General features: G+C 39.1%; 1 protein-coding gene and 1 pseudogene across 1 annotated transcript; one reads left to right on the top strand and one right to left on the bottom strand.

Moving 5' to 3' along the window:
* Nucleotides 1-11,086: 11,086 nt before the first annotated feature.
* On the bottom strand, nucleotides 11,087-11,786 carry LOC149774858 (uncharacterized). Its single transcript, XM_089944667.1, has 2 exons — nucleotides 11,588-11,786; nucleotides 11,087-11,223 (listed from the first exon to the last, which is right to left on the bottom strand). Exons 1-2 carry the CDS (start codon nucleotides 11,784-11,786, stop codon nucleotides 11,087-11,089), a joined length of 336 nt encoding a protein of 111 aa, XP_089800793.1.
* Nucleotides 11,787-25,370: 13,584 nt separating this feature from the next.
* LOC149774859 (uncharacterized) lies at nucleotides 25,371-27,424 on the top strand (annotated as a pseudogene).
* The last annotated feature ends 346 nt before the right edge of the window (nucleotides 27,425-27,770 follow it).

Consider the following 27,770-nt stretch of genomic DNA (forward strand, 5'->3'; position numbering starts at 1 on the left):
CCAAACTTCCTTGTAGATCTTCTCTTGCAGTTCTTTAGGTAATGATTCAATATCATTTTTTAAATGGGGTTTAAATACTGGTCTCAGTGGTGTCCAACATTTGACTCCTAGCCAATCTGGTTTCTTAAACGACATGGTAGGTCAATTCAATGACTTGGTTCCACTAAAGTTAAGTAGTGACAATTCGGAGACCATCGATCATGTTCCAGGTAGGCCGCATCTTGTTGTTCCCACTGGTGTAGTGACACACCGCAACTGAAGCACTTCACTTTGTCCCCTTCGCCCAAGTAGAAAAATCCGGCTCCGGCTAATTCTTCAGGTTTCGGTCCTCCCAGATACTTAGGCTATTTTTCTTTGAACGACTGAAGATGATTTTCAAAGTCGCAGTATTCAGGCAAACGCACAAGGAACGAATATTGGTCTTTCATAGGTTCTCGATGAGGGTAGGGTGACATCGACAGGAGTTTGCACAGGGCTGTATGACATCCGTAGTGTGGTAGACGTGAAGGTTGACATCCACAATGAAAACCAGTAAAGTGTCCACGATGACGAATGTCATCGCTTTCGCATCCGTCAGGTTTGACAGGCACAAGATCACTTTCCATGATAGGTGTAGTGGTAGTAGTAGTAGTGAGATCAAAGTTCCCATGATGCTTTACTGCATCGCTCATGTCGCAAGGCTCACAATCGCACTCGTCTACAAACTCCGTTACGCAATTACAATGGTAACCACATGGACACTTATAGTTTCCTTCCGGACATTTTCCTTCGCAATGCATGGGCCTTATCCATCCACTACTAGTCACACTATGGGCAGGTAATTTTTTTTACAATCCCCGAACTTGAATGATGTCTCTTTCAAAGGGTTCATCGTGTTTGCTTGGTCTTGGTAGTCACAATTAGCTATCGACCTTGCATATTGTCCCTTTTTATACTAGTTGCAATGAAGTCTCAAGCTTGTACAACGTTCCTTTCTATGTCTAGTTTTGGAAGTCTTCCTTTTTTCTTCCTGGACAACGGTACTACCTTCTCTAAGGTACCGTCATAATTGTACCGTACTGTAATGGGTGGAAAGACCATAGAAAGGTAAGGACAGTGCGGAGACCATCGAGTATGGTCCAGAATAGCTGAATCTTTATATATACATAGATCCATTCGTAACTTTAGACCACAACTGAAATACTGTACTTCGTATCCCAATCCAGTCTCAGGTCCCAAGTAGACAAATCCTGTTCTAGCTAAATCATTCGAAGTAGGTAATCCTTCCCTATCCGTTGGCCATTTTTGAAACGTTTCTAATCGACGGACACAATCAAAATAGTCACGTAAGAAGACGGGAAGATGGTAGGGTTTGAACTTGGAGTTCTCATTGGGTTCCTCACTCGATTCTTGCTGTGGCGAAGTCATCCTCTGGTTGATGGCTATCCTCTCACAACCAATTATTTTATACCGACAAGTCCATACGGCAAAGTGAAATGGTTGGGAAGATGCACTCGCTTCTGGTACACGATTTGACAGACCTTTCCCAAGGGTCGACTGACGATTAGATGAGTGGGTAAACGGACAATCTTGTGCGGTTGGTAGGTGGTCACTTTAAAATTTCCATCCTGTCCAGACTGCAAGGTTTCTTTCAATACTCCAAAGTTTTCCACTCGACTTGTGAGATAACTGAGAGTCAATTCTTTCAGTTTACACTCCGTGTGCACTTCTCCTTGTAGCCGTAATTTTTACGACCGCCACTAGCGAAACTTAAAATCTTCTCGTCGGGGAGCTCGTCTGTCCAGGCTCCTAAACGATCTACTTCGATGTTACGGTGATGTTGACCCGGTCGATCGATGTAAATGCAACTGTCTGTGTCAAAGTACAGGACGCGATCCCCTAACATTTCTAAAGCTTCGTACAATTTTAAGCGACCATGAGCTGTCACGTAAGCCGCGATGATGAGATTTCCTAATTCGTCGGCTTGTACAAAGTCCAGATCTTCTTCGTAATTGACTAAGATTAAATCCTCGCGAACGACGTCCACGTGCTTCATGTATTTGGTTTTGTCGTGAATCATCTGGAAGTAGCGGGAAGGTTCTGTCAAATACTCCGTCTTGAGCAAACACGGTCGTTGCGCCATTTTACCTCACAAACAATTTAAGATCACTTTGGTAAACGATCGCCTGCCTTCGTTTTTCTCGATGTGGTCTAAAGGGATACTTTCCTATACCCAGTATTTCTCTTTGAATGTCTTTTCGTCTGCGAGAGTGTGACACCAGGAAGGATAGCCACTGGCTTCGTGTTTCAGTTTCAAAAAGGCATTCACTTAGTCTGCGAAAATGCCTTTCTGAGTTGGGTCACCCTTGTGGTATTGTTGTGTCTTGGGAAAGTGGTAAATTTCGTATACTTCTAACAGTTGGTATCCCAGGTCCAGAGCTTTGAACAATTTCACGCTAACCCACGTCCCCGTCGAGGCGCGTTCTTCCTGTGTGCTACCAAGGCTGATCGTGATTGCACGTTTCGGCACAAGTACGGTACAAGGGAAACATCAGTTTGCCTTGACAATGGTGAGGTAACACGGGATGGTACAAGTCCGTGGGAGGCAAAACTTTACACTTGATCAAGACTTCGTATTGTCGAATTTGATCCAGGTCCATGTGTTCCGTTAACAATTGCGGGTGCCCTGCAGGAAAGCGACAATATTTGCACATGTAAGGATACAGTGAGCAAACGTCCACGTATGTGATTTCTTCTCCCTTCTCTACGTTAGCGTGGTACAGCAAACAGGTGGCATTTGGTTCATGGGGTACATTACCTTGTAACTTTCTACGATGCGTTTAAACTCGGGATCGGTTTTCAAACGGTGATTGTACTCGTGTTCCCTTATTTCCACCACTTGATATCCTTGCTGTTCTAACTTCAAGCGTCGCTGACAAATGGCCTGGTACAAGTCTTCCATGGTTCGTTGTAAAAACTGAATTTTAGTGCCACGTTCAGGGTAACAGACGGGACATCCGTGAAATAAGCAACCGTTAAACTCGAACACAATTTTGGGATTTTCTAAGTCTCAGCCATCTACTGAATACGTTCCGATGGTCTTTTCGCCTCCTCCGTTGCGGGCGTGCTGAATCCATTTGTCTTCCATGTCACACAAGTAATGTAACCAACGTAGGGCTTTGACCGAGTATTGATGTTTAACAAAGTTGGTCGTTTGAGGGCTGATGACAGGCAGGGTGTTTTCAGGAATGAATCTTAGGCGGTACACTAAGGAATACGCTTTGGCAATGGTGCAGGCTTCTTTCAAAGGATCGATCCCTCCGTGTTCCATGAATAGTTATCGAAATTTTCCACATTTCTTCCTGAAAGTCGAAGGGGTCCGAAGCGTGAGCCTACCACCAAGTTTAGAAAGCTTCTCTTTGTTCGGTGCGCATGTTGTCGGGGTCGTAGTCGTCAGCCTCAGGCAAATGGGGTAGAACGGCATGTTGATTAGCTTGGGTATTGAAAAAGTTTGGAAAGTAACCTCTGGTCATTTCTGTCATTCCAAACGATTTAAGCATTCGACTCAAAGGCATGGCAAAATAGCTCATCGAATCTTTAAACTGTTCTTGTCCCACTTGCATGAAAATGAATTTAGGTCCGTTCAAAGTCACTTTAGTACGTGCGGTGCCTTGTTCCGTATAGTATCTCAAAAGAAACTGTCCATCGTGTCCGGGTAAATCGTGAGCCATCACTGTAACATGGCTATGACAATCTCCGTAACGTTTGATATCCTCTTGGCTCCACGTCTCGTCGATGGGGTCTAAGACTAAATGAGCGAAATCGGCCTGCTTTTTCGTTCCATGAAAGATTTTTTCACGTCCTCCAGGAATCTTACTGCAGTGAGGGCAATGGCTAAAGATAGGTTCTTGGATGCACTTCTCGCACGCTCGGTGAGCCACACAGAAATTAGGAATGTGAATGCGGGTCTCTTGCATGCATTCGAGATTGAAAAAGATGAAATTGCCTTTCTTCTTGGCATCTTCCTCTTGGGGTTGATATTTTTGAATGTAGCATTGATGTTCCAATTCCACGATTTGGTGACAAATGTGACATCGTTTCTTTCCTGAACATACGTGTGCCTTGGCATTATTGGTACATATGCCTTGTCCACACGTAGGACACAATCTCAAGAGTTGACAAGCACATTTCTGCTGTGAACCTTGTGTTTTTAAATGTTGTTGTTAACAGTCAGGGCTGACAAACATGCCCTGACAAGCAAAATAATGCACTCGTTTTTGTCTTTCGCCCAGACAGGGTTGAGAGGCCAAACATCCTGAGCATTTTGATCCACAATGTTTGTGTTGCTCTCGATTGTTATAGCCATAGTAACATTTCTCATAGTAATAACTGTATCCCAAGAATGCAGTGATACTGGTAATGGTATCGAAATGTTCATTGTGATAATAGACGTGAATGTATTTTCCATCCTTAAAATCTTTGCCTCGAAACAACAGAGACCCGCGCATTTCTTGAGGGTGCATCTTCAAGGTGTAGCGTTGAGCTAGGACATCTTGCAATTTTTGCAATTCTGGAATGCCACAGGGTGTGTCTTTGGATAGGCAGGCTTGTTGTAACAGGAGTTCTGCCTCACTTCGTTGTTTGGCTCGGTCCCATTGTTGAATTGTTTTCCAGGCTCTTTTCCATTCTGCGGTGTCGTTTTTGTTGGCATAGGTTCGACCCACAACGATGGCTCGGGCTAAACACATCTGGTCTTGAGCATTGTTAATTTGGACGAGGCTCTTTTTGGTAACGCGAAGGTTGTTGTCCAATAAGGTCTTTCTGCCTTGTCCAGTCCCTTGAGGAGGAGAGACGTGGGTCATTTCCAGTGTGGCTGTTCCATCGGTGATGTCAAACTGGTCATTGAATTGTTGCACGTGTTGTATCTTGTCCATGACTTTTGAAGGTGTAAATTCTGCTGGGCTACTAAACTCGATCCAAATAGGGGATTTCAAACCGTCGTGATGAATGGAAATTCTCAAGCGTCTTCTTTGACTTAACATTCGTGTTTCAGTGTGGTTAACAAAGAATCCCACATCTCGGTGATGAAGCCCTCTGCTTTCTGCAGCGGTTCGTCGTCCTTGAAATCTTTAAACTTCAACCTGTAAGTGTAAGCCGTGGTTCTAAATTTTCTAGAGGAGCGCTTTTCCCTCTCTTAAATGTGATAGTAATTTTCAGGGTTTACTAAGGGTGGTGAACTTTGACTGGGTGTAGAATCGCTGGTAAACGTGAGAGACCGTCGGCGTCAGCGTTGTTTTTGCCAGCTCTATACCTGATGAAAAAATTTTAATTTGCCAGATCCGCAACCCATCCATTTTTGCCGTCGAAAGGACGTATGCTAATGGGTTGCTGTCCGTGATCACCTCGAATGAAAAACATAAGAGATAGTCGCGGAATCTATCCTTCACGGCACATTTCACCGCCCAAAAAAAATTCGAGCTTGTGAGCTGGATAGCGTCGTTCGCTAGGTCTCAACCCCCGACTGGCGTATGCAATTACTCTTTTCACCCCCTCTTGCTCTTGATATAGGACTGCGCCTAAACCAGAGCCGCTAGCATCCTTATGCACTATGAATGGTTTAGCATAGTCGGGAAACGCTAAGATGGGGGTAGAAGTCAACTTATCTATAAGATTTAAAAAAGCGGTTTCTTGAGCATTGCCCCAAGTCCAAGGAGCTGCTTGTTTGTTTTTGGACTTATTCTTTCGAGACGTCTTCGTCGTGCCGTGGCCCGCTAAAACAGAGTTTAATGGTTGGTGCTATTTGAGAGAATCTCTCTACAAAGAGGCGATACTATCATGCGAACCCCAAAAACTGACGTAGCTCCTTAATGTTTTTAGGCTTTGGCCAATTCCTAATCGCAGAGGTCTTTTCCGGGTCGGTCTTGATACCTTTCTCCGATATAACATGGCCCAGATAAACGACTGAGGACCTGAACAACTCGCACTTAGAGGGTTTCAGCTTAAGGCCGTGCTGATGTAAGCGTGCGAACGCAGCTTCTAACCGTTCTATGTGCTCGTCGAACGTTCTGGACAATACGAGAATGTCATCTATGAAAATGAGGCACTCTTTAAGGTGCATTTCTCCCATGCGTTTCTCCATGAGACGCTGGAAAGTAGCCCCAGCGTTGCACGGACCAAAACTCATTCGGTTCGCCTCGTAAAACCCAAGCGGACCCACCGAGAAGGCTGTATATTGCCTATGTTGTTCTTCTATCTCAACTTGCCAATAACCAGACCTAAGGTCCAGCATAGAGAAGAACCTGGCCCCTTGTAAGATATCGACTGTATCGTCAAACCGTGGAAGCATATAAGCATCCTTCCGGGTCCTTGTATTGAGGGACCTGTAGTCTATAAAGAAACGTAAGCTGTTATCGCGTTTGCAGACTAACACAACATTCAAGGAGTAGGGACTGTCAGATTCCTTAATTGCGCCGGCATCTAACATTTCCCTAATGTGCTGACGTACCTCCTCATACATCCCCGGCGGTATCCTCCTGTATGGCTGTTTGAACGGTTTATCGTCATCAAGCACAATCTTATGCTTGACTAAATCAGTTTTTCCCAAATCTGTGTGGCCCTTTGAAAATATGGAATCACACCTGCCCAGTACTTGCCTAAGTCTGTCCCGTTGCTCTGGGTTCAGACTTTCAACACCAATCTTAACTTTCAAATCTTCCAGAGCGGAATGTCCACTGTCTTTGGAAGTGTCAGGGGTGAAGAAAGAAGCTAAGATGTCCACAACTTTGACTTCACTTATAAGACATATATCTGATTTGGGTCTTATTGTCACCCCTTTGGCGGACATATTGCAAAGTCTGACTTGAACCCTGGAATATGATCCCTTGTGATCAACCCTGATCACCCTTGGACAGATCGTAACCTGTTTAGAGTTTCCCAAGTTCTCTGTAACTGCTTCTGCTATATGAGCATCAACATTGGGGGCAATGCCGTTGATATTAATGGTTTCATACGGCGCAACATTGACGGCATGCATATTAGTAGATCTCACTGTAAATGACTTCCACTCAATGCTTTCAGTAGCAAGTTTCCATGTATCTGGGATTCCATCTGTAGGAGGATTATCAATTATGTAATCCCTACACAAACGAATGACATTTATTCCAATAACGACAGGACAAGTGGGGTTGGACTCTGTCTCTGGTACAACTAAAATGGGGACACTGAGTTCAAAATCAGATACAAACGGCATCCTAATGGGGCACTCAGTGTATCCCAGATAACTAAAAAAAGAGCCGTCTGCAATGGTTACCTTGAGACCCAGTGATTCCAGAGAGTGAAGCACCGGCTTATCACCCAGCGACAAATAAAAACTATTTGATACGATAGTCACTATGGATCCACTGTCAATAAGGGCAGTAACTGGAACATTGTTTAGATAAATAATACTAGTGTTGGAAGAACCAACCAAGCGCTGAAATAGTGTATTCGGGCCTTTAAGTTTGTTATCAGCCCCCGTATGGCCATCTACAGATGCGGTCACTCTTTTAAATTCTGCTCTCCCCCACCATAATCACGCCCTCGGTTACCGTTAACTCTGTAACCGTTCCACCGACTTCCATGGTATTGGTGGCCCCTATTGCCATAGTGGCTGTCATCGCTGTAGTTTTGGGCTTGTCTGTTACTGTCATCCCTCCTTTTGTTATTTCCAGACAGCTCTCTGAGGAGTAGCGATTGTTCTTGCAGCTGTTTAGCGAGGGCGTCGATTTAAAATCCTAGTTTTTCCTCAGTTTGTTGGATTCTTAAGTCGAAATCTTGCATCGCTCGTGGCCGCTTTCTACCATGGGCTGGTGGTGTACTTTCTTGGGGGGGATTGGGTTAGCGTTCTTCGGCAAGCTCAGCTGCTTGTCGACCATCCTAATTTCTCGAAGTAACTCATCATAGTTAGTGATTGAGTCGAACTTATGGCGAGTGTGGCTCTTGAGGAGTTCACTCCTCAGTGAAGACCAAAACTTCTATCTGAGGAGGCCATCCTTATCCTCTTCTCTGATGTGGCCTGCTTTGATCGTAGTTTGGAGAAGGGTCTCCAGCCTGCAACCAGAGGAAGTTACATATTCCCCTTCTCTCTGGAAAGAGTTGAAAAACTCGTGCATAATCATGCCTTGAGTCGACATATCTCCAAAGGCAGCATCTAGGCGCCGTAATATGGCGTCAATCGATGCTTTCTCGCCTAACGCTATAACGGTATGTCTCGCCTTGCCCCGCAGAGACCGTCTTACAGCCTGTGTTATGATCGTTGGAGATATTCAGGTGTAAGACATTTTACCTCGAATCTCCATTCGTAATATGTGACGTCACCTTTTTGTGTTGGGTCATCACCCGAAAAGAAAGGGATCTTAGGTACTACGACGGAAGTGGACGGGGTGGGGCTTGCGTTGGCTCTGGCGGAGTACCCTGGGAACCACCAAACAGTGCTGAAGCACCTACTTGAACCTAGGGCTTGGTGTACGTACTCTGTATTCCAAACCGCATGAGCGAGCCACTCCCAATTCCTGCAATTGGAGTGCTTTGCGACCAAGGGCTAGACTGAGGTATATCAGATCTGGCTGGGGTTACAGTGGATTTAACTGAGGCCCCGACGGGCATTACCACATACCCACTGGCATTCAATGCCTGTATCATTTCCTCATTGGTCATTGTGTTCTTATTTGTAGCCATCATGAAAAGAACCCTTAAAAAAACGCGCGTATATCTGACACTGCAAAGAATTCGTACGACAGCGATCGGTTGTATAACCACGATTCAGTCAAAAAACTATTTGTCAACGCAAAAAATCAGTAAAGGAGTAAGTCTTCAAAGTAGATATTAATATCACTACAAAATTACTTTATCAAAATATGCTGACAAATTCTAAATAGAAACTGTCTCGCACGCCTTAAAATATCAAGCCAAAGCTTATACATATAATAACCGCATAATGGAGTTACTTATATAACCCCAAAACAAATATGTAAACAGTACCATCACCTCGCTTTCTGCAACTTTCGCTCGGGCGTTAGAGCGCTGTAAAATTTTGTGAGTGGGGTTTAAAGCATAGTGGTATATTATATAAAGAAGTCAAAGCTGTCTCATTAAGTCAACAACACCTCACGCAGAGATCTATAAAACCCTCTTTTATGTGGTGCTCAGATAATCTAATAATCAACACCAACCTGTATACATGTATTTCTCAATAAACGAAACTGATATACTATATCAATAATGTAAACAGAAAATGAACATATGCAAAATAATGGAAATTGTCATAAATGTCATTGCAATTTCCATTGAATTAACGCAAAATTATATTCAGGTAAGAAGTAAGTCCTTTGCAACTGCTAAAGATTATACCGTGTGCGTTTAGCCAATCTGTTAACAGGTTGAATTCACAACAATGACCTTAACCTCGATTTGACACGGTGATTTCTACGTAGCGTCTAACAAGTGGGTCAAACAGTGTTGCTACCACGTGTTGAACTAAACGAATACTGTTCATGAAATGCTGGCGATAAGCACAACTAGAGTTATAACGTCATTACTATTACTTGCAAACGACAAATAATATATTGAATAGCTAACAAATGTATGGAAAATAACACTTACATCATTTCCAAATCCAAGAATCCTTCCTTTCGAAACTATCACTAACTAAACGAATAACATGTAACACAAAACATGCATTACTCATCGTCCTATATATATGCACAGTTAAATGTCATCAGCTGTGAAGATAACCGTGACGACATCTGTCGTCAAAGTTCAGTCTCATCTGCCAAGAACGTTGAAAGTCTGCAAATCTTTCCTGTTCGGGCCAAGAAAAGAACACTACCAAATCATTTTGAAGCGCGCGTTAGAATCCTCCATTATGCTTACACTCTCCAATGTGGACTCCTTTTTGGGATCCCCTGCTTGCAGCCCTTCGGTCTGGTTTACCAGTCAAATAAAATCTTCTCTCCATCCCACGGGTCCCCCGGTGGGGGCCAGATGTGAGCTCTCACTCCTCTCGCAAAGAAATAAGTACTCTTGTTGTCAATTGTGGGATTTATAACAGTTGGTATGAGGTACAATAAAAAAAATATAAAACACATACTTAGAATACAAGACGAACATAATACATAATATAACAAATACAATGCACATTATATAACCCACCCACCGGCATTTATAATTTTATCACAAAAATAAAAACAATCCCTTACCAGACTCGAAGAGTATTACTTTCGCGAAATATATTAACATATTCAATCCCTTTGTCTTTCACTTGCGTGAACGACAAATCTCCGCACTGCTCGAGGAGTTGTATAACTCTCTCTAGCCTCGAGTAATAATTCCCTAGCCTTTTATTAGTATCGCGTAGAGGTGATTTTCATACACGTGACGTACGGGAATCATGCACCGCGATCGCTCGCTCACTCGTTCGCTCACTCACAACAACCACGCACATTAGCACACGACGCAAGTCCCGGGTCACACATGCATTAAATGGAGAACCTACAGGGACTGAAGTTGTTGAATTAGGTGGTATGTGGCCGAGACTACTGATTGATGATGCTGTTGAAAGGGCAGGTTCATACTGAAGCCTATCATACGGTACTGATGGCAAGAAAGCAGACTCAGGTATAGCTGCTCTATTGATTGGGAAGAGAACAGTTCCTTTGAAGACGCTTATTATGTTGTTGGATGTGAATGTGTCTTTCCATCCCATACGGATTGATCTTGGCCATGTGACCTTATTGACAAGTAATCTAGGATTTTCTGTCAGGAACTCCGTGCATACCCTGTTGTAGGCTTTACTGAAAGGCGCGAAGACACTTCTAACTAAGGGCTGCAAGTAGTGGGTGGTGTGTGGCGGTAATGCTAAAATATGGATATTCTCTTTTTTTGCTTCGTCTAGTAATCGAATGACTTCATGTTACCCATGAAAATCGAGGATCAAAAGTTGTGGTCGCTCAGGGCCACAATTCTTCAAGAAAACTCCACTAAACCATTCTTCACCTACAATATCAAACATCCAAGCTTTCTCCTGGTAGGTCCATACTGTACCAGATGGGGCATTCATGCAGTTAAATGACTACAAACACTTCTTCGTCTTTCCTCTGGCAAAGCACATGGAAGGCATTGCTGTTCCTGCTGCACTGACACAGGTGAGGATTGTAACATTTTCTCTAGAGTTAGATGTTCTACCAATTACACTTCTGGCCACTTTTTCTGGCACACAAAGTTGTTGGAGTGTGTTCAAACTGTTTGCCTGTCTCGTCACAATTCCATATTAAATGAGGACTGCCAAGTAGATTTACATTTGCAAATATTTCTTGAAGATCTTGGAGGAAATTATCAACAACTGTGGGGTTCATCATTCTGGCACTTGATGTTGACAACTGCTAAGGTTTCCTGAGTGCCAATTCAGGATATCGAGCCTTTAAACCTTTTCATTAATCGTCTCCTGGTATCCCATTTTTAAATGGTGTTCTAATTTTCATCCTTGTGCATAATGTGGCGGTCTTCATCAACAGCTGTTTCTTGGTAATCCCAAATCCTTTTGACGATGCTTCCAGTGACTTCGCAATAATGCCTTCTTCAACCTTTGTCGATAAAACCTGAGGTCGTCCTGATTTCGACTCTGACAGATAACGACCAGTTACATGGTCCACTATGGTCGTTTTGGGAAATCCATAGTTCAAGCTGGCTTTCTTATAGCTCAACCCAGCTCTTATTGCTGATAGAGTGGCTTCTAAACCTTTATATGCATACTGCATATTGTTTTTCTTCATCTGGCTTGTCTTTGGAATCGTGCAAGAGTTTAAGCTTATAAATAGACAAAAACAGACCCATACATACATACATACATACATACATACATACATACATACATACATACATACATATATATATATACATATATATATATATATATATATATATATATATATATATATATATATATATATATATATATATATATATATATATATATATATATATATATATATATATATATATGAGCAAACATTAGTTCATTGATCAAAGTTTATTCATTGCTATGAGTGTCAGATACAAAATACAACAAGTAGATACAACCGAATAAAGAGCCTAAAAGGTTTTGTCACATGCAAGACTGGTTGGCTATACCCCTGGCGCAGTAAAATAATATGGGTAATTCCGACCATTTTATTTATTTGGAAATATCGAAAGAATATAATTAATTGGATATATTTTTATGTTTAGATTTCAAAGATAAAACTCTGTGTGTGAAGAAAAATGACATTTATAATATTGATAATACAAAACCTGTCATGCGAATTGTGCAGACCCAAATCTTCCTTGATGAAACTTGAAATTTCCCGCTTACAACACTTTAACGGAATAGCACGTGACATACCTTTGCATTAGCACGATCTCGCGATATTTGATATCATTAATGGTAAGCAGTCCAGGTTACAGAGATGCTTTTCTTTTTTGGTATTTGTTAGTATGCATAAAGTGGACGGAATTATCCTGATGGTCGGGAAAAGACCCATTTACCCCTACTGGATTTGTTTCCAATATATACACTGTACAAAAAATGCTCACTTTTTGGAAAATTCTCTTTCTTTTGCAGGCAATCAAATAAGTTGTTTGTGCTTGCTATGAGCAAAAACCATGAAAAGGGGTATACTTTATTTGCTAATTTGTTATTTCTGATGCTCTGAACTTCTCAAAAGTACCATATTTATTAACCTGAGATGAAATGTTAAATTTGGCCTGTTATCCCTATTACAGGTAGCGGTAGCAATGATATTTATATTCATTGAATATATAGTTGCTACTGAAGGAGTCTTACTTTTTGTTAGGAAAGTAGCTTACAATAAATCACCTTAATATACCATAAATATATGTATATTTATTATACTGATAAGATGATTTCGTGTTGTCACAGATTTCTCTCTACTTTATTAATACAACTTCAGACTCCGTGGTCGCTAGCTCTACCAGGTGCTCAAGGGAGAGAACTGACACACTTCCGGTTAAAGATGAGACGGAGTGTATGTTATAATACAACCCTATTCCCACGAAAAGAAGATAAGTACCACAATATTCTTGGCACATTCTGTATTTAGATACATATATAAAACCTCTCCCGCGTGAAACCCTCCATGATCCACACGTTTTGTGGATTTTTCATGAAAATATTCTCTGAGCCGTATCAAATTCTTACCAATAACGTATAGTTAAAAGAGGAGCTAAATGGTTTCGTTAGCGCAGGTTATCAGATAAAATGTTCCCGCTATTCATGAAATTATACTGTCAAAGTTAAAAGAATGGGAGCACCGTAAAGAGGGGTACCCTCTCTGTACAAAAGTAGCAAGATGGTGGCACTCGGCCCGATTCATTTGCCCTCTAGTTACGTTGTTATCGCTACTTGTGATGAAATTTTAGTTTCAGTAACTAAAATGTCCGAATGTCTTTTTGAAATAAACTTATGATCAAGCTACAAATGTAGACCCTTTCTACTAGTGATCAGCAGCAGGGAGGGCAAGCCCACCTCATTTTATAAGCGTTATTTTGGTAACCTAACCCTTATTACATAAACGAAATAAAACCTGAAACCGAGGCTTCTAACTTTCCGAGAGTGAGACTCTCTTGGGGTTCGCGTCATCGTTTTCGAAAAGTATGCGCAAGTTTTACTACTATGATGCCTTATCGAGATCGCGCCCTCCCTGCTGCTATTCATTAAAAATTGTTTTTATCAATAATGGTCCATCCGGAATCTTATATTGCCTGGTTAGCTCGAGAGCGACTAGAAGCAATTAAGAAATTTCTCCCTGTGAGAGATTCTTTTAGAGAAAACCTGCAAGCGAGACAGCAAGCACAAGTTGAATACGTAAAAGGTACAGAACAGTTATTTATACCAGTCACAAAAGTTACTGAAAGAGTTGCAACAGCTACTGAAAGTCTTCTTCCATCAGTCAAACAAACCGCTGAGGTAATTGCAAAGATAGCTGAAGCTCAACTTCAACTGAAGGATGAAGGTGAAAAACACTTGAAGGTATTTTTGGTGAAAAACCAAAAAAAGGAAAGGAAGGAATCGATTTTAGGGTGAAATTTACTAAAAAGGTATACAATAAATTCAAAAATATAAATTGAAAACTGCACAGGATAAAGTTTGGTGAGTTTGCTGCTAAAAATTATTATTCAAGGGACAAGTTTTTAAAACCCGAATACGCTAAATAATTAGATAGTGGTTCATGGAACGACTGGGTGTTTAAAATAAATCAAAATGTTGATTATATAAAAAAAGAAAATGTTAATTACAGAACTTAGTCAGCGGGAGTAGAAATTTATAATAATACACTAAACGAACAAAGAGAGCAAGAAAAGGAACACAATCAAAAGGAAAGGGAACAAAAACAAAAGGAAATGGAACACAAACGAGAACAAAAACAAAACGAAAAGGAACAAAAACGAGAACAAAAACAAAAACGACGACAATAACGACAACAAAAAACTTCCCAGCAAGAGCCTTCCTATCAACTTCCTGCTCCATTGCAACAAACGGAAACAGATGAAGACTTTTATAAACTATATGCAGAACCTACAGAAGAAAAATGTTACGATGAGCCTGGTGCTACTGGTAGTGGTTTGGGATGTAGTCTTGCTTGTTCTAACAATATTCTGAATGACGTGCAACGGTTAGAAGTTCTCATAGGAGGTGCGCGTGCTGGTATTAAAACTCATCAGAAATAATCAATGAACCAGCTGATATTTGTCGGCGATTATTTACAGGTGGTATCATGGATATCATTGTCTACCGAGAACTTGTTGATGAACTCATTGATGATTACAGTGATTAGATAAATGACAAGTAAAATAAGATGATTATACACAATAGTCAGCATGGACATGTAATAATCAAGATGTAAACTCACGATTACCTGTTTACAAAGCAATTTATGGAGATAGTCTCGGTGATGTTGTTCAGGGATTATTCAGAAGGTTAGCTTCAAAGGTAGCGCCTGTTGCAAAACAATTATCTATGAAAGTATTGATGTTGTTCGTAAAAAGCTCCTGGTGCAATCGTCAACGTTGCTGGTAAGGCATTCTCGGCAATGAAAGAAAGACTATCACGATTAATACGACGAAATCACAGCCAGTGAAATTACCAAGTATTGAAGATATGCCTGCAAATGTCAGTAAAATAATAAATCAAGCTGCAAATCAGAAACTGGCAGCTCTAGCAGATCAAGAACTCGGTGAAGCGGGACATAATATTTCAAGTTTAATATCAGGAAGCGGAATTTCCCGAAGAAGCTATTCAAATGTTAGACGAAAATAATCATAATAAAAATGTTTAAGCGTATACCCGACACAGCATGTGACATGGACGCACCTATTCGTAAGGACGAAAGTGTACGTAATTATCAATTTTATTCTTATAAAGCACACGTGCCTAACGAGCGAGGAAGAATTAAATTACAAGTCCATGATACAAGCAGACACTTTTTGCGCGCCGAGGCTTTTATTGAGGTAGAAGGTGAAATTTTAAAAACAGATGATACTGCATACAGCGCAGACGATCAAGTTGGCTTTGTAAACAACGGCATCATGACGCTGTTTGAGAGCGCTAGTTATTTGATTGATGGAGACAACATCGAAACGATTCAGCAAAATGTAGATATAGCCACAACAATAATAGGACTAGAAAGATACTTTGATGATTATACAAGATCAGCAGGTCCCACAATCATGTTTGCGAAAGATAATTCTAATCACCTAGACGGCAAACCGTATACTGAAAGACGACCCCAAAAAAAATACACAGCGCTGTTGCTGACGACGCAGATGAGGAGTCGATGGTCATAAAAGCTAATCCAAGATATAATTTAGGATTTGCAACACGCCGAGCAATCTTGGAGGGAGATAGTAGATGTTTTTCATGTGTGATTCCACAGTCGCATATCTTTGGATTTTGCAGAAATGTCAGAGTAGTTATCTTTGGAGCTAGACACACAATTGCTCTTATGAGAAGGGATACCGACAGCAACGCGCTCTGGAGATCTGCTGCTAATGCTGGTAAAGTAGTACTGTCAAAACTTTCGTTGTGGATGCCGGTAATGACTCTATCGTTTGCTGAAGAACAGCGATTACTTTCTTTCATGAACACAGGTGGTAAGTCTCTGTTGTCCTGGTTAACAACAACCACGGAGAGTATACACTCTAACGTCAAAGAGGTATTTACATGACATATAGCATCACAGAAAAATGATTCTGCGCCGCGACATGTATTCGTCACTTTTCAAGAGGCTGTGCGATCAAACTCACAATAACGTTCCCACATGATATTTGACCAACTTGGTGTTACTGAGGTTTCTTTGCAAATAAACGGACAACAAGAACTAACAGTAAGCATGAAACTGAGTTTTGAACACAATCATGTAGCGCGTGCATACTATCGGTTAATGATGTTAGATAAGAACTTATCTAGGAAAAGGTCTGAGACTTCCGGGAACTTATCTACGTTGAACTCACAATGGGGTTTTACACCATTGTCAAATATTGATTTAATCGATGCGGATAAATATGCGAGATCAATTACCACAACATCCAAACAACACCGAAACAGGTATTATTAATCTCAATGACAGCGTTGGTCCTGGAACTCACTGGGTATCATACGCGATTGACCCTCGTGGGATTGTTTATTTTGACTCGTACGGGTTAGCTCCACCGCAGGAATTTATCAAGGATGTCAAACAGTCAGGGATCCCAGTTTGGTACTCAACGTTACCAACACCAAAATTAACCGATCCGCCAATATGCGGCCGTGAAGCGATTGCTGTGCTCGAGTCTATATCAAAATCGTCATTATCACCTCACAAAGCTGTGCACGATTATACGAGTCAACGATGGAAATCCACGATTTGGAAAAAAAAACGAAATGAATAATGACTGATATTTACGGAAGATCTCGTAGTGATATTAGTAAAAAAAAGGATCTGACAAAGACTTATCAAAGTACGTGACAAAAGACGATCTTAATGATCTCATGAACCTGGCTGGAGTTGACGGAGATGAGGTTCTTGTTTTTCAGGACTGATATGGCAGGCTAAAAACCATACATACTTATAATGTTTACTGACGGTGGTAGAATCAGAGACTCAAGTATATCATTTACAACCATCAGAAATTAAATCGCTAATCGTTTAAAGAATACTGGTCACACAATGACAGGTGAACTAAGCATGAGCGGAAATAAAATAGTAGTGCTTGACAGCCAACATCTGACAAAGAGAAAAGCAACAAAAAAATATGTGGACGTTAACTGAAGCACTGTAGATAATAAATTATCCACGTTATGGGCCGAGTATGATTTTCATGTGAGCATGTTCACGAATCTTCGTAGAAATTTTAGAAAAATTGATGAAATCGCATATACATTCTTTGGTACTCCGCTCACCGCTGACATGAAACTCTGTGATATCAAGACGAACATTGATACAACTAAGAAAACACTCGAAGACATCGTAAGTGGAATTCCTGATATCGTTATCAAAATTAGTCTGATTAAAATTCCTCACAAACAGATCACCAGCGTAGTATACACAGTGTCATCCGGGTTCGCAACATGGTCGCAGCAAAATAATACTATCAAACACACTGCAACAGTTACTGGTGTGTACAGGCTGTCTGTGTTCAGTGCTGCAAAATTTAGTATATACACTACATATCCCTGGCGGCATTCAACCGATAAGTTTTCTGGGGTTGTGTCTGTTGTCTTAAATAGCGGAACTGAAGAGACTTTTATACTGATAAGAAATTAACCGCAACATCTTACTGGTGGTGTCTGTAATTTGTTGCTAAGACTCCTCAATTGGTAACTGCGTAAAATAATAATGGCGCTAACAGAATCAAGAGTCCAAAATATAGATATGGTCAAGTACGTGAATGGCAATCAGCGTTAAAAACCATCCTTGATAAGTACACTGTGCAAGTAAAAAAATAGAAGCGGCGTGCAGTTGCTATTGATATAATTTATTCAGTGTCCACGTTAGTTGCGTCCACCGGTATAGTATTATCAGCGCTGACTCCGATAACAGTAGCAGTAGCAACAATTTGTATTTCATCATCAGCATCAATTGCAGATGTTTTTAACAGCATCTCGAAAAAGAAATCCACGTGCACCAATACAAAATTGCACGAGTATTCTACGCGGTTACACATGGCAACAGCAGCATATTCTAAATTAACATAACTGATATCATCCAGCCTCGACGACACAACAATATCAGATTTCGAATTTACCAACAAGGTTAAGATATACAATGAAGTAATTGATTCAGAAAACCACCATTTGAGAGAAAATGAAAAGAATAATGACCGACCTACTTCAGCAGATAGTCGCGAACACAGCGGCGGTAAGAACAACAATGATATCGACAAGCTCAACAACCCCTGAATTCAGTATTAATTTTCCGACTGCGATTTCACTGAAAGAAATCGCTTTTGCACAGTTGCGAGTATACCACAGTTGGCCAAATATCAGATCAAAATCAGTCAGTAGATTACAGTCAAATAATTCACTAGTGTGTGCAAATAAAAATAAACTAGATGGAACCACCGACTGGACCGTCGTTGGACTACCAACCGGAAGTTATCAAATTGAACAGGTCTATGATGAATTTCCACGCAGAATAAAAAATATCACAGGAAGGGAATCCAAAATAAAAATAACAGTTCATGAACCAACACGATCATCTGCGATCGAGATAAACTCTTCCGACTACCCCATTGATATATATTCTTCATCGATCAGAACAGTGTTGGGTTGGCCTGTTGTTGCGCAGCAACCATCTTCGCCACCACCTGAAACAGTGCGGGATGATATTACGACGGATAATGATTCATACTCGAAAGTAGGAAATTTTTCTGGTCCCTATGGATTGCTTGGTTCAAGTGGAATGCTTGCCATAATGGGTAAAAATCAATCTATTGCCTTTAGTCCTTCCAATAATGAGTTGATTTGGATTTATCAACCTCGAGGTGTAATAATAACTGACGAAAACTTCATCCTATTTATCAAAGAAATTACTAAAAGGTCATAAAAATTTACTGGGGAGTTTACGTCAAAAGTTTACAGAATACCTCATTCATGTAAAATCAGATAAAAGAGATATTATTGAATACATTGAGGCGTTAAATCAAATTATGGTCGATCTCGAATACATAAATCAAAGTTGCATACAAGCGGTAATTAACTCAGAAAAAAGCCTCAAGCAACAATTTCTTAACAAATACAAAATAACAGAAGCTGATCTATTGACATTTAAGTGTCCTGGGTATAACCCAACCGAGTTACAAAAATCTGTCAACGATATCATGGATGAGTTCTTTCCTAAACTACACGCAGAATGGAGAAAGCTAACGCAGTTCCAGGATAACATTCTCCGACACAACAATGACCCATCAGGGACAGGCCGCCATGTATCTCCGGAAATCGTAAATATATCATCGGTGACCACGATGAACCTCCTCTGTGATGCATTTGGTGGAAGCTATAAGATAAACACAGAAATATCCACACAAGCACATCAAGGATACATCGTATATACTTTTACACCACAAGTACCCCCTGGGTCTCTTATTGTGCAAGAACCAGTCAATCCCGTCTATCTACGATGTCATAATCCAATGTTATCAAGAATAAATTTCAGACTAACTGACCAGTCCTGGAACTCGATTGACCTTAGTGGGGAAACGCTAAATCTGAATTTATATCTAAAAGTTTAATGATTTCCAATCGTAAAAATGTACGATTATCAAGGAACAGCTGACGAGGTCTTTCTGCAACTGTCACTCAGATTCATTTTCAGACCGAATTTGTAATTTTGGTGAGAAATAAGGTAGTCAAAATCGTGCAAATCGTCAGATTTGTTGTTCTGATAGGTAACAAGTAGTCAAAATCATGTAAATCGTCGGATTTGTTAATACTGATAGGGTAATAGGTACTCAAAATCGTGCAAATCGTCGGACCAAAAAATATATGATTTTATTTTTTACTGAAAATTGGTCAGTAACAGCACAAAAAAATAATTATCCGTCCTTGTCCTTGTATCACCGAGGTGGACTGACATACTACTTTCACTTTAATTTTATCAAGGAGTCTAACTTTCATTTTCATTACTTGAAATCATCTTTCTTAGTTGCCTCACACGAGTATTAATTAACTTCTTTGCTTCATATTCACAAGATAATTCTGATATAATTTTTTCGATTGCACGAGAGAGAAAGACACATTCCTTTACTTCACATTCTTTTATTGTAGCTAGCGATTGACAGATTGCTGTCTGAATGTTCTTTATGAATCGATATTCGGATGGTAAAGTATATCCTCCATCTTCTTTTTTTCTTGCAGTGTCTCAAAATCAGAAATAATATTTTCAGGCTTTAGTTCATCAGATATATGTATGCCGTCGCGTTCTAATTTTTTAATTACCGAAATATTTTCATAATTTATTATACTATATATATATATATATATATATATATATATATATATATATATATATATATATATATATATATATATATATATAGCCAAAATGCGATCTTTGGTCGACATACGCGCATCCTTTAGGGGACCGCGCTCGCCTAAAGGATATAACTCGTGTCGCCCAAAAGTCAGACAGTATTTTCTACTGTTTCTGTGAAAATAAAACTGCATTGGTCACTTGATATATATAAATGAGATAGTAATAAGGTTAAAACTTATTTTTAAGTCAACTTTATTTAAAAGGATGCTTAGATATTTCAATTTTAAATTTTGCATATATATTCGCGGTGCAACCTTTCGGCGACATCATGTATATTACGTATATGATTGTTGGTAGCGTGTATGTTTATATTACTAAGATAGATTTTACGTTGATTTTTGATCATCATTGTTTTACATAGCATACATTTAACATATATAATTAAATACCATAGCCCCGCATATTATCTAAATATTTTGCCCACTTCTAGGTTTAACTTCGAAGTGATACCTTCGAGCGTGATGCGCATGCTTATATATTGGCTTAGTCAGCTTCCGGAAAAGCTGTCTCTAAATGTTCAAAAATAATCTCAGGTTTGCAGTTGCCTTACACAAAGCGCGTTGTAATTACTGCAAATGTAATGCAGGGAGTTGTAGATGTAACAGGGATCTAGCAGTGAAGCCAGTAGGAACATTATTCCAAAGTATAGAAGAAGTTGGTTGATCATACAATTTGACTGAATGTGACTGTTGCTTGTTTAATCCGTCAATAACTCCAGTTGCAAAATGGGCCAAAATACCCCGCAGTGACTTGCATCATTCTAAGACTTAGATATAGTGCATAATGTAGGTTAATGATTGGCTTTTGATTTAATCTACATGCAATTTAGGTGCTGGAGATGCTACACAATGCCACACCATTATAGGGATGGGGTGTGTGTCTCGTATCGTTGCTTAGAGTAGTTTACCTATAAATGACTGACTATTTGGAGTAACGTCGTTTTCGCCCGTCAGGACATGCACAACGATTGCCTATAAAGAATATCGGGTACAGATAAAATAACCTCAGAACAACACCCACCTCCACCTCTTAAAAATAAGAGACAAGACATAATCCCCTCCCCCAGTACAAGTTATCCCCTTTTAAACTTTTTTTTCAAACCAACACAATATATATATATATATATATATATATATATATATATATATATATATATATATATATACACTGCTGTCGGGCATTTCTGCGCACCTAAGGTTTTTGTTTCCAATACTGAAGTAAAACGCATACCGAAATCGAACGATTGTCAATAATAAAATGTTTTGTTTTCACGGACGTCACGATTGAGTACACACAAAACCACAATGCAATGTGCGTGCAGCTTGCGCAGCCATTTTGAGTCCCTAAGAAACCTTTGTCAACATTAGTCATCACGTATATTCAAGACAATAATCTGATTTAACTGTCGATAAGGACATATACTTTATCGAAACGATGCAAAGATTATACTTGAAATTAAGTGCCCTATAGCACGAAAATAATAATGCTGGAAGTTCCCTTGCTTACATCGAAAGACAGAATATTGAAGTTGAACCGTAATCGTGCATATTGCTATCAAATAGAAATGCAGTTATTTTTTATTTTTTTTTACAAACACATTGACATTTTTAAAAAAAAGTGTTTCGCATCATATCCCTAGGCTTGTCATCTTACAATAATGGTTGCGGACAATGATTTTCGGGAAACAATATCAGTTACGAATTAACATTTCGTAGCATGTTTTATGTCATAACTTTTATGCACAAATACTTTTCGCGACAACAGTGTTTGTGCCAAAGACAGCTGACAAATCAATTTAATTAGTATAGTCAAATATTGTATTTGTGACGGAGATGTTGAACGTAGGATGATATTGAATGAAAGCAATAACCGTTCAAAGAAGTTTGATCTTCACTGTATTCAAACGAAATACGTGCCAAACGGAACATGACTTTGTGTTGAATGTCAAAAATAAGTATTCCTGAAAATGCTTTTAGAAATATGAAATTATATATTAACAATTAGCCTTTTAACTTGAACAATAACCAAATGATTGATTTCAGCCCATGACAATTACCAATCATTACATGTTTCTACTTGTTTGTGTCTCCATTTGTTTATGCGTTGGTTTATTGATCGATCTATTTTGTTTATGAAAGAATAACAAGGATGGTTGAAATTTAAATGTTTTACTTGAAGAAAACAAGTAGAAAAGTCACGCATTCGGTCTCATGTGGTTGACATGCACAACATAATGTGATGTTATAATCTTACGCACAAAATGAGACGTGTCTTAATATTTATGCAGTAACAACAGTGCTATTAGGTGCTGGTTTGCGGGGCTAGGTACTCAAAATGGCGGATATGAGCGTACAAAAGTTTTGTTACGTCACGTGAAAACAACGGATACAGCAATGCTTACCATTTGAAAAGATGCAATTGTCACCAGAATATTCTGTTCAAAATAATATTCATTGTGGACGCAGGGGATACCACCCCGCTGTTTTCTTGACTCGCGATATGTTGGCCTATTCTGCGCATAGCTTTGAAAAGATGTAATGTTTATCCATATTGCTATAGAAATGAAATGTATTACTTTGGACTCTTTCTGTCAGCAAATTCAGTCGAGTAATTAGGTCAGGCTTAAAGTGTGTTTGACAAAATTCAACGTAAAAATGCCAAGAAATGACAAGAGATATTAGGCAAACTAAACCGATCTTATAAAAAGTTAGTTAAGTTCAACATTTTGTGTTGTTGTTGTTGTAGGATTTAACGCCATTTTTCAGCACACGATAGGCTATACATGGCGGCCAGTACTAATGGTGGAGGAAGAACCCTTGAAAACCCTGGAAAAAACCACCGACCCACTGGAAGCTGCTGGCAAGCTTTCTCACATATCCACATTAGCCGAATCTGAGATTCGAACCCACGCAGACAGAGTTGAGATGGCAGTGATCCATAACAAAGAGCGCTTTAGACCACTTGGCCACTCGAGGCCCACAACATTTTATGAAAAATAAGCTATTAAGTGTAAGAGAAACAACAATAAACAGGATGTAATGTGTTTATCTCTTATTGATGGGGGAAAAAAAATCCGCAATTTAGAAACAGACTATACGCCGGGAATTTGTTGAGAATTTATGTTTTAACGGCAAGTAATTACGTTGGGTAGCAGATGATTTTGTACATTTGGGACAACTTCTTGTAAAATTGGAAACTTGGATAAAAATACAGTTTTGTTTTACGGTACACATTTCCATCTTTTATATAATGAATTGTTTTATATGATTCTAAAAGATTTTACAGTAAATCAGTTTTTTGGGGTTACAGGTTCAAGAAGGTTATGAAGTATGTCTTCACATTGCCATTTAGAAATCACATTTTTATGTGCATTTCGAGTCAAAATGGGGGATATTTTGTACACTTTATGAATATGACTTTTCTTAATTAATGTACAATTCTTCTTTCTAAATACAAAATGGATTTTTGACCCAAAATAGCACATGATCAAATGTTTACTGAAATGATGTATCGTGCAGAATAGGTCGGTATGGCGGTATACATCTTTTTGTGTCTCCATGGACCATTTGATTATCAAGCTTAGTGTGGGCCTCATTTGAGTAGATAAATTAAATTTGTTGTGCCATTAAATGTTGGATAACAACTGTAATAGATAAGGAGATTAAGATGCCTAATGATATAAGGACTTTTTTGCACACACTTTTGTTTTCACCTCACTTTTATAAACATCATTACACACACTTTTAATCCATTGCATTAAATCCTTTAGCTGTTTGTTTTTAACACGTGCATTTTTAAAGTATACCATATCCATCGGAAATAGAGCATTCCAAGCATAGAGATAGATCATCAATTGAGTGTACTGTATTTGACTATTATTTTGTGAATTACATAAAATCTGAGCCATAATATTATTGTATTAACATGAAATTCCTGAATTAAATTAAATATTAATATTTCTGATTTCTTCCCCCTCATCCAATTTTAAAATAGGCTAGTATTTATGACGGTTTAAAAAGTTAAAACTTGTTCTGGTAGAGGGGATTATGTCCTATCCTTCATTTGTTTGTGTGGATTTTATCCTACATTCAATAACGTGGGTTATTAAATATAATTTGTCGGTATATCGTAAGCAACAAATATGTGTCTATGGTGCCAGGAACGATAAGGTTTTTCACATATCAGAAAAATGGCAGTACAATTTTAGTTTTAAGTAATGGGAATTTTTTTAAACACTTAATCCCAATAATACCCTATTATATTAGCTAGATATTTCCCCCACTTTTAGATTTAACCTTCGAAGTGATACCTTTGAGCATGATGCACATGCTTATATTGGCCAGTTCGATAAGGGCTGTTACGTCTCTTGACTTATTAAGTCCCCTAATTTACCCATGATGCAACGCTCTTCTGGCGAGCAAATCTATATGCTGCTATGGAAGCCAACAAAGATATCAACAAAACCGTGACCTGGAAAACCTTAGTGTAAAGTGCCTAAAGACATTTACAGGATAGAGGTGCCCACCTTTCAGGAAATAAAGCCGAGCTACTGAAAAGGGCGAAAGGAGTGGCAGACTTCGGTATTAGGACGTTGAAAGAAATAATGTACAAGACCAAATAAATGAGAAGTTTGAAAAATTCAAGACACCGTTTGGGGAGATATTACCTGATCCGAACCAGCTTCGTGATAATTGGACGTGTAATGTTGAAGACATACCACATGCTAGTGAAAATGACTTATACAGTTATCTGGTGCTTAGCAAAATGCGTACATTTGACTCCGAAAGTATGAATGCCAAAAGACAGCTGAAGGCTCGTGTCTTTTATGAAGACCGACATGTACATAGTGTTACATTCCATCCCCTATTAGAAGACTGCACCCATGGAATTGTTAAGTCCAAAGTTATTTCTTCCCTCCCGACTCTGACGGAAAACAAGAAACCGGACTGTGATGCTTGGATTTGTTTATCCCAAAAAACCGAGAACGTTCATTCTGCTGGTTGTACATGCAGTGCTGGGTAAGAGCATTTACTTTTTTTAAACAAAAATAATAAATATTAATAAGGAGAAGAAAAAAAAAACCCCATTCTTTATTGTGTACACTCTCTGCAGCATCAGTTAAAATTAAAGCTACTTTTATATTGACCTTAATTTACTCCGTCGGATTTTAAGTCTAATGTGCACGCACTGTTGCAATTTGTATATATTTAACGCATATTTTGGGGCTTTGAGTCCATTTTCAAGCATCAGGCATTACACAACTGAAATGTCGAAACACGTTCATATTCAGGTGACATATTTTATAATAAATTTCTTTGCTGTGACCTACATCCAGTGAAATAGTTCAGATTTCATCGGTTAGAATCACCGGTTTCATACTTTTCTAAGTGAACTTCATGTAATTTGAGTGCATACTTTGTGTGTGACAATGACATTGATTCACCATTATTTGCCTAAATAATACTGAATCACCTAAGATCAGCATTTAAAAATACTAATTTTATAAACAAATGTCAGGGAAGGAGAGTAGTGCAATCATGTAGCAGCATTATTGTATGCCTTGGTTGACATATCTTCCAAAAAGAAAGATGGCTTCAATTCACCAACTTCTGATGCTTGCAAGTGGAACAAACTAAGAGCAAGGAAACTGAGTCCAAAGAAATCCCAGGACCTTACTTTTAAGAAATTAAAGTTCTCAACAGAATGCACATTAGAAAGAAAGTCAAAGGCAAAGTCCAGCATTAATATCAGTACTCACACGCCTATTGAACCAGTGGATGTGATGGAATTTAGTAACAAGCTCAAATTGGATAACCCTTATGCAGCCTTTTTACAAAGTACAGGTGACTATGTTAAGGCACCCTACCCAAAACATAAAATACCCAAATTACACTACATTGATCTTATGTATTATGACAAGGCCAACTTGCAGAGTGATGAATGCATGAAATATTTTAAGGACTACTTTGCATCGGTTCATTGTGAAAAGGAAGAATGTGAGAGAATTCAAGATATTACTAAAGGACAGGCAAACAAAAAAAAAATGGTTGTCAGCACGTATTGGCAGAATAACAAGCTCAAAATTCGGACGTGTTTGGAAATTGAAAAAGAGTACTTCGCTTAATGTACTGTAAGGGAAGTCATGGGATATATTCAGTTTGACAGTGACAGTGTAAGATGGGGTAGAACACATGAGCTAGCAGCAAAATGCCTATACCAGATTAAATCAAAGGTAATCAACACTGACATTATTGTAACAGAGAGTGGATTATGGGTGAATGAGGAATTTTCCCATCTAGGTAGCAGTCCCGATGGTTTGGTGACCTGCAAACACTCTGAGGAATCATTAGGGCTAATATAAGTGAAATGTCCATTTAAATTTAGAGACATGACACCATTGGAAGCAATCAAAGACCCATCTTTTGTTGTGAGGTGATTGGTGCTGAACTTAAGCTTAAATAAGGTCATGATTATTATTATCAAGTTCAGGGTCAGATGGGAGTTTGTGTTAGAAAATGGTGTGATTTTGTGATATGGACCCTTAGGGGATATCATGTGGAAATAATTTTCTTTGATGAAAGATTTTAGATCCTGATGCTTGAAAAACTGAATTCATTTTATTTAAAGGCAATTATACCAGAGCTCTTCTCTGAACGTATCAAGCGTGGCTTGTCATTATATAATCAGTAATCAGTATGTATAATGTGCATTAGTCCGCTTTTACATCAAATGACATTATCAAAGACTGTATAATTCTTTTTTTACCCGTATATATGTGCATCACTCAGCTGTATCTGTCAAATGAACTATGACTATTTACAAGGTCCTTTGACATGTAGACATTGAAATATTGTGTCCAAAATTATGCCGTGTCAAGTCATTATGAATATCAACTTTTGGTGTGTGTCAGTGTTCTTAATATTGATCTTTATTATACTGCTGTACATAGATGAGGAGTTGGGGTTAGAATTAATGTTTTAGAGAAAGCACTTGTGGAATATAATTTTTAGGAAACATTGGGCCAAGTTCATGAGAGAGAGAGAGAGAGAGAGAGAGAGAGAGAGAGAGAGAGAGAGATCTTAAGAAAATTGGTATCTGTGTGAAACAGGAAGCACATGTGTGCAAGAACGTAAGTAATAGTGTAACAAGTGCATGTGTGTTTGTCACAATATAAATATGTTTATCTTG

The sequence above is a fragment of the Sinohyriopsis cumingii genome, unplaced genomic scaffold (genome assembly GCF_028554795.1).
Source record: "Sinohyriopsis cumingii isolate HCF-2022 unplaced genomic scaffold, ASM2855479v2 utg000127l, whole genome shotgun sequence".
In the NCBI taxonomy this organism is placed as follows: Eukaryota; Metazoa; Mollusca; class Bivalvia; order Unionida; family Unionidae; genus Sinohyriopsis; species Sinohyriopsis cumingii.

What these genes read in the sequence shown, in the direction of transcription:
- LOC149774858 (XM_089944667.1), bottom strand. Translation starts at nt 11,786, where the DNA reads ATGAAGAAAAACAATATGCAGTATGCATATAAAGGTTTAGAAGCCACT. An exon ending in ATCGACAAAGGTTGAAGAAG is followed by an intron (nt 11,224 to 11,587) that starts GCATTATTGCGA and finishes TTTGTGTGCCAG; the next exon opens with AAAAAGTGGCCAGAAGTGTA.